The sequence below is a fragment of the Halyomorpha halys genome, unplaced genomic scaffold (assembly GCF_000696795.3).
Source record: "Halyomorpha halys isolate HHAL.00 unplaced genomic scaffold, Hhal_1.1 Scaffold386.1, whole genome shotgun sequence".
NCBI classification, from domain to species: domain Eukaryota; kingdom Metazoa; phylum Arthropoda; class Insecta; order Hemiptera; family Pentatomidae; genus Halyomorpha; species Halyomorpha halys.
This window is the reverse complement of record NW_027114263.1, coordinates 713,850-722,556: the sequence shown is the minus strand read 5'-3', so window position 1 is coordinate 722,556 and position 8,707 is coordinate 713,850. Positions and strand designations below refer to the sequence as shown.

The 8,707-nt window shown below is 30.0% G+C and overlaps 1 protein-coding gene across 1 annotated transcript in view; it reads left to right on the top strand.

Moving 5' to 3' along the window:
- The window catches only part of LOC106682050 (uncharacterized), a gene marked incomplete in the record, with an annotated part of 42,632 nt that overhangs the window by 29,585 nt on the left and 4,340 nt on the right, over positions 1-8,707 (top strand). Inside the window, 3 exon segments of the mRNA XM_067051478.1 lie at positions 275-449; positions 2,681-2,929; positions 7,720-7,865. Coding sequence (XP_066907579.1) covers positions 275-449; positions 2,681-2,929; positions 7,720-7,865 — 570 coding nt within the window.

The following is an 8,707-nucleotide window of genomic DNA, read 5'->3' as shown; positions in this document are numbered from 1 at the left end:
TCTATTTTGAGGAAAACTTTTATCAGACTAGCGAAACGAAAAAACGTACAGCGCATCTGCTAGCGATTTCCCACAATCTTCTACGACTTTGTTGTCAACTATTATTGCTTTTAGAATCTTTTTGATCTTTTGCCAAACACACACATACATACGTAGAATTTACCAATACCATTTTTTTTTGTGAAACAGTTAAGTTGTAATTTAGTCGTATTCATGTAATGCAAAAATTTATTTTATAAATAATTTTTAAACTAAGAATGATTTATGGTTTTAGAGAGAACACTGGCTATATCCCATTTGAAGAGCTGGTAGAAGTATTGATAGTTTTCGGTCTTTACATTGAAGATGAAGTAATTGACGTTATCCAAGATTGGTTCGACACCGAAAGAGGTATCGATTATCGTTGTCTACTCGATGCGTTTTATGAGTTGTCCGAGACTCAAGCAGCAGTAAGTACTAAAAACATAGGTATATTACTATTAAAAATCATAATTGTTTTAAATTTTCAAATTGAACAATACCAGAAAAATCGATAAACGATTTAAGGAGACACTAAATAATAATATCGGCTTAGTGAAACGTGGTATTATGTAAAAATAATAAAAAAGCAGGTTTGTGAAGTTTAAAATAACTTCAAAAAGATTGATACTGTAGAATCAGAGAAACAATAAGCATGTAAATTAATTAATTCGACCACGGCATAATATAAATGATTAAAATTTATTCTCATTAATAATATCATTCAAATTTATTAATTTTCTAATAAAAAAAATAGAATGAAATAAATAATTCCTTACTCGATGAGTACATAAGTTTTATGGGGTTAGAGATAGACTGATGTAATTTGCTGCTGTAATCTGAAACTGTTAATATCCAATCAGCAAATAAAAGATTTTATATTTCTTGATTTAAACTTCTAAATTCCTTTCCATTATAAGCGCTCTGATTTTATATTTTATTAATAGAATTTGCTCTTCTGGTAAGTGTTAAGATGGGTTTAAATCTGAAATGCCCTCTAAGGGTGCTCTTACATAGAAAAATAAACATCACTGGACGATATTATTGTATAATTGAAGGAAGCATAAACCTATGCAGAATAATAAGGGATACTTCAATGAATAAAAAAAATGTCTTTTAGGGGTCCAGAAAAAGTTTTAAAAAATATTATAAGAAAAAAACCAATATTACAATTCTATAGGAAGGTAATATACTTCTGAACGATCATATTCTAAAGAATTTCTGGGAACTAACTCATTTTGAAGTAATGTAACCTCAAAATAATAACATAGGCAATGTAAGGGAGAGATGGAACATTAGTTATTAGTGTGTTGGTGGGATAATGTACACAATGGGGTAAGAGTACTGAAACCATATGGCTTGAAATGGCGGGATAAAGATATGTATTTTAACAGTTATTTAGTTCTAATATATAATTATATTCAAATATTTTTCTTTTAAAAGTATTCTTTTCAAATTTTAAAATCATTATGTTATAAAAATCAAAGATATTTTTATCTTATTTTATGTTATGATATTTTTAGTTTATTTTTAGATGCATGCTGCATTAGTGCTGTTTTATTTGGGCCATGTTCCTTATGTTTTATATTATTCATACTCACATTCTCTCTCCTAACAACTGTTTTATATTTTCAAAAATATATATGGAATTTCATATATCAGTCCCGATTAATGTTTTGTTTCTATTTTGTCCTTTATTATGACATAGTTATTTCTAATTATGTTGCTACGTTAATCGAATAAGGAGTAATATTCAAGGATCATATTCTTGAAATGATCTTGGAACAAATAATTACATGAAGAAGGTGATAAAAAATAACTTATTCTAGAAGGTTGAATAAAGTAAAAAGCAAAGTATTTCAAATTTTCTTGGAAAAGTTTTATTTTAAGAATTTATTTATAAAATTTGGAATGTGAACAATAAGATTCAGAAAATTAATCCAGAGAAGAAAATAATAAAGACAATTACAGAAAATAAAATTTATTATATATTTAATTACTTAAAAAGATTTTCTGAAGATATACAAAGATCATTTAAAGAATATACTTCTCATGCTATAGACCTAGCAACAAAACAAAATATTACTATTAAAAAAAAAGACCAAAATAGAAATAAAACATCTATCAGGACTGATATATAAAATTCCATATATATAGATGAAACAAAACGGGTTTCAGGAGAGAGAATGTAATGATATGTAGCATTGTAATGATATAAAAAATAAGGAAAAGGACCCAAATAAAAGAGCACTGGGGAGCATGAATAAAAAAAACAAACTTAGCTTTGCTTTTGATACAGCTCTTTGACAACACAATGATTTTGCACAGAAAATAATACTTTTAAAAGAAAATACTTGAAGCTATTTATATATTAGCAAGTTATATGTAGATAAATATTAAAGAGTTAATTTTAAGTCAGACACACAAATAGAGAAATTCAAACAAAAATTATGCAGAACTTTTCAGTAAGATTAATTGAAAATTACTATAGTTGAATTTTGGGTAATTATGTACAATTAAATTCTGTAGGATTTTAACATTAAAGTAAATAACAAAATAAATGTAATAGTGACAAGAAAAAAAAAATTAAGTTAAAAATTACGGATACAAATTTTAATATATATCTATATCATATTTTGATAACATCGAACAATTCTTACAGATGGAAAGTAGGGGGAACGATGAATGTACCTGTGAAGAGGTCCAGGAAGAAGACGAAGGAGAATTAATCGAAGAGTCCATCGAGTATGAAGAAATTCAAGTACCTTACCCATCATCGTCATCCGAAGCACCCCCTACAACCCCGACATCATATGAGGAGGAAAGAGAAAGCCAAGATGCCTCCTTACAAAACGTAATGTCCCAGTACCAGCTCATGACAGATCAAGCTTTAATGACTATACGGGCTGCCGTAAGTAATTAAATATTAATAATAATAACTAAACAATGCTATTAGGTTATAAGTTTTAAAATACAATGAAATCTAAATATAATAAGAATTAGAAGAGGAAACCGGCATACCACGGGTCTTTCCCCGTATTATTTTTTTTTTTTAATTATTTATTTATTGTAATTTACAACTGTACAAAATAATATAATAGGTAAATATGTAGTATGTTTCATATACACTTGAAAATCTTGGGAAGGAACCACCATGGTGGTACTTCAAACATTAATTTAAACTAGAAGGTCCCGTGGCCATCTTCTTTTCAGACGCCTCGGAGGATTATCAGGGATTGTTAAGGATGAAAGATTAAGAATTAATGGGTTAGGATGATTAAGGAGTTTGGAATAAAAAGACGCATATCTGTTTTGGGTCAAATCTACAACGAATGGGATGTTAAGGTCTTTATGAATGAGTTTGAGTGACGTAATAAGGAGCATCAAGGATTTTACGTAGGATTTTGGATTGTAACGATTGGATGTGGGAAGAATTTGATGGTTTGGTGGAGTCCCAGAGCTCTATTCCATATGTCCAAATTGGTCTGATTATTGTAGTGTATACTAATTTTTTGTAGTGAATGGGAAGTTTAGAGCGTTTTTCAAGTAAGTGTTGTAGCAATCGGAATCTACGAGCAGTTTCTTGTCGTTTCAGTCTTGTGTGTGGATTCCAAGTAAGTCTCTTGTCGAGATGGAGTCCTAAGTATCGAATCTGTTCAACAGGCGTTAGTGGTGAACGTAGAAAGGATACTGTAGGACAGGAGGGCAGAGGTTTACGACGGAGAGTAAAGGTGATCTGGTGGGATTTATCAGGATTTATTTTGATTCTCCAGTTTTTACACCATTCTTCAATAGATGTTATGTGTGCCTGTAGTGTTTGTGATGCATTAGTTGGGTGGTTTTTACAGAAAGTATACATGTGACATCAGCGTATGTTGTTAGGACTGTGTTAGGATGGGTTGGGATGTCAGCTGTATAAACCGTATAAAGAATGGGACCTAAGATACTACCTTGAGGAACACTGGCGGACTGAGAAAAGAGAGATGAGTAGGCTAGGTTATGATTTACTTTAAAGGTTCTATCACGTATTATTTAAGGGTGTAAATATTTACATAGTTGGTAGCATTTCATAGAATGTTGAGTATTAATAATTATCTTTATTATAGATAATCTTTAAATTTTGTTCCTGTTTCCTTACTTTTATTTCTCAGAATTAATGCGACATGTAAAGTGTTATCCCGTTTTCTTCCTTGCCCAATATTCCAAATATCTCGTTTTCTTTCATTTCATTATGGTTTCATTATTTTTAGACATGAATTACATTTCTTATTATATTTCTTCCATTATTCGTCATTAATATTTCCATTAGCATCTTTCATAATGTTTATTTCTCATATTTACTTGATCACTGGCTTTTTAATATTTTTTTTTTATTATTTAGTTTATATAACTCTGACCTCTAATATGTTTTATCTTCTATTAATATCAAATTAACTGCTATCTACCTAATTTATAGTTATCTATTTTTCCAAACTTGTTTTCTTTGTATCATTTTTTTCCCTATGAACTATCAGTTGCTTGCTATCTTGTTTTTGTTTTGTTTTCAGCCCTGACGAAGGCCTGAAATTCAAGTAGAAATGTCGGCACAAATAAATAAGTGTAGTTTATTTGTGTATTTTTTGCTGACCGTCCCCCGACCTTTTCCTCATGACAAATGATAGATTGTAAATTTTAAGTTTGAGCAAGTTACATAAGTTTTTATCTGTTACGTCCAGATTTTTTAGTTTAATAATCACCATACACAAAACCCGTTTTTGTTGTTATTATGATGTAGATTATTATTGATATTCTTTTTTTTTTTTAATAATTTATTTATTGTTATTAACAACTGTATACATATATATATAGATCAAGTAAATTTCCTGTAAGTGATATAATAATCCATTGATAGAGCTCCAAAAACATTTCTAGAGGAGAAGATCTCGAGGCCATCTTCTTTTCAGACGTCTAGGAGGATTATTAGGCAATGAAGGAGAAACCAGGTTAGAAACGAGTTGGTTTGGGTGGTTGGAAAGTTTATCATGGAAGGATTGGTATCTGGTTCTGGCCAAATCAGCAACATATGGGACATTGAAGTCCTGATGGATGATTTGATTTGTGACAAAGTAAGGAGTATTAAGGATTTTACGAAGGATTTTGGACTGTGAGGATTGGATTCGGGAGGAATTCGATGGTTTATTATTGATAATCTACAAAGTTATTTCATGTTTCCTTACATGGGCCTACCCATTGGGGGCAGCTGTCCCCTTTTTATTTATTTTATTTTATACCAGATCGGCCTGGTATGGGCCTTACATGTTTGATTATGGGGGCGGTATAGTCTCGTACAAAAACACAACTATATACAATGTTGTTATTAAAAGAAGAAGAAAAAATAAAATAAAATAAATAGATAAGAGTAATGCTTCTTAATAAAAGAGGAATGTAAAATGAATAACAAAAAATAATGATATTGGTACACTTAAATAAAACAAACAATTGCCCTCTAATAGTGAAAAGAAACAAGTTAATTTTAAAAAGGGACGAGAGAAGAAAATAGAAAAAAAAAATAAAAAATAATAATGAATAAATAAAATGAGTAATAATAAAAAGTAAGATTTAGATAGTGTGACTATGAATTAATTTTATATTTATTAAAATTTATAACAGAATGGCCTGCAGTAGTCGGCTTCAGTCTTCGGGTTGAGGTTGGGTTTCCCAGATTGTTGGTCACAGCTCTTTAAACTGTCGGCATTGGGAGTGGAACTTCATGAACCGTTTTTTGATGTGATCCTCTATTGACTCCATACGTAATTTGCGATGCAATTTCTTTTGATCATTTTGAAAATATTGTAGTTTTTTTTCTTTTCGTGAAGGATGCCGCTCCCCAGACTTCATAGCCGTACATCAGCAGTGGCCTGAGGATTGTTTTAAATATAAGAACAGTTGTTTCTGGTTTTAGTTTTGAATTTTTGTTTAGGATAGGATATAGCATTGGTAACCTTGCATAAGTTTGAGTTAGTTTGATGTTGATATAATTGTTCCAGTTAAGGCGGCGATCTAGGTGAATTCCCAGGTATCTTACTGATTCACTGGCAGGATTCCACTTCACATTTTTACCATTAAGGATTAAATCCGGTGGTTCTGGTGGGCGTCGGAAAGTAAAAACGTTTGACTTACATTTTTCAATGTTCAAGCTAATCATCCACTAAGTGAAATATTGTTCTAGATCATTAAGATGACTTTGCAAAGTGTTTCTAGCTATTATTATGTCATCATGTTGAGAACACAGCTGTATCGTCAGCGAACATAGCTATGGAGGTGTCGTGAAGGTAGAAGTTGAACAAAATGGGAGAAAGGACTGAACCTTGTGGAGTACCGGCATGGATTTGTCTAAGGGTTGAATTTTTGTTATTAATTCTGACTGAAAATGCTCTACCATTGAGGAATGAGCTCAGAATATTGTATAGGTATTTTGAAATACTTGTCAATTTCATCAGTGACTAAATTCAGGCTTATTTCTGTTTTGGAGAATGTTTTTTCAAAGAAATTAGAATGCTTGAATAGCAGTTCTCGGTGCCAGACTCGATCAAAAATGTGTTCTACATCAAGAAAGACTCTCGAACAATACGTTCCGCGCTCCAATGAAAACTAGAAAACACCAACCACATGATAACAAAGATAAAGTCAAATTTAGTTTTTTTGGAAAGATTAATATAATTTTCACATAAAAAAATCAAAGCAGTCATCCGCAAATCCAATAATTTTATGTCAAAATTATTTTTAAATTTCAAAATATGGTTTTTTGTTTTTGCAATGTTCATTCCACTTTCGTGTCTCACAATCACGCAGCACATGACCTCCAAACACTTACACTAATAATGTGCTTATTTCTCAGGCATGGTTAGTATTAGATATTTAAAAAAGACAGAGAGAGCTTACACTCAACGATGATTCTCTTAAAGTGTGAGGGAACAAATTTGTTAAAGGAACAGATATTTCTCTTTTTTTTCGACTCTCACTTGTCTCTTTCCCCTTATTCCTTCCCTATTTACCTTTTTAGACACTGTCTATTTCATTATGTTTATTTATAATATTTACTTGAACACTGGTTTTTAAAAAAAAAAATAATTTATCATATAGATTGTATAATTCTTACCTTTACATCATATTTTATATTCTATTATTAACAATTCACTACTATCTACCTAATTTATTTATTTTTCCAAGCTTGTTTATTTGATTTGATTTTTTTTTATTTATTTTATTTATTTTTTTTTTTTGTATTTGAATTAAGGTTTCTATCTCGTTTCATTTTTGTCAGCCCTGATGAAGGCCTGAAATTAAGGTCGAAACGTTGGCACAAATAAATAAGTTTCTTTATTTCTGTATTTTTTGCTGATCGCGCCTCTTATTTTCATCTCCTCATAACAAATAATTGATTGAAAAATGTACCGAAGTCTCTATGCCTGGTCCTTATTAGATATATCTGGTCCTATTATATATATATTAATTGTTAAGTATTTTTAATTTAAATCACTTTTTGTTCATTATTGGTTTCCAAATTAGATAAGGTTGCAAGAAAGTCATAAACCAAGAGAATTAGCTTTAATTAATGAAATAAATCTTGAAATTCACAGTATTTTTAGGAGTACATAAAGGTATTGCGTACAAATCGTAACAGTTATTATTGCCATTGAATAGTGGTTCATTTGATTTCAGGTTTTTGAACAAGGGATCTCTATGATGGACATTTTCAGAGCACATGATACTGAAGAAACCGGCATTTGCACTCGAAATGAACTTTATCAGATCGTATCGCCGCTAGTAAATGTATCCGAGCAAATCTGGACCATGATTATGTATAAGTAAGTCCTTTTTTAACTACATTTTATAAGATTTTTTAATAGTATTAGTACAGCCGTATGTATAAGTATAGCCGTAATGTTAGTAAAGTGTAAAATTAATTATTTAAAGGGTAAACTTTCGGTAGGTTGATTTTATTGAAAAAGTGGCCATAGCATCCTAGATATATAAGTACCTTTAAAATGTAATTTCAGTTTTTTTTTTTTTTTTGTTTTTTTTTGTGTGTGTGTTTTGAACGAAATTTTCATGATGGTGAAACTCTCCCTTATATTTCGTATATAGGTGAGTGAAACAAAAAATAAAACTGAAAAAAAGTAAATATTTAAAAATCTTTACTGATCTTTGTGAACTTTAGAAAACCCTTATTATGAATATATATGTATATATAGTTACCCGTAAAGATTTAAATTTCAGAAGATGGTCAGGGTTGCGGTCAAAAAAGAAGAACAAATAGTTTAAAACTATTTTAATGTCCAACCGACGTTTCGCCCCACTTTGCAGGGCTTCATCAGGGCTAAAAAGATACAAAAAACCTGAGAATTTTACAACAATAAGATAAATTACCTTATTGTATCTTATTGTTGTAATATTCTCAGTTTTTTTTTATCTTTTTAGCTCTGATGAAGCCTTATACTTATTATGAATGAATTTCATAGAAATTTCAAAATTGAAACATCTAAAGAAATTATTAAAAAAAAATGTCAAACAGCAATTGACAAAGACTGGTGTCCGTAAATTCGTCTATTTATCATCCTAGTATGAGATTATTTTTTTTTTTTTTTTTTAAATAATTTATTTATTGATATTTACAACTGTATACATATATACACATCAAGTAAATTTG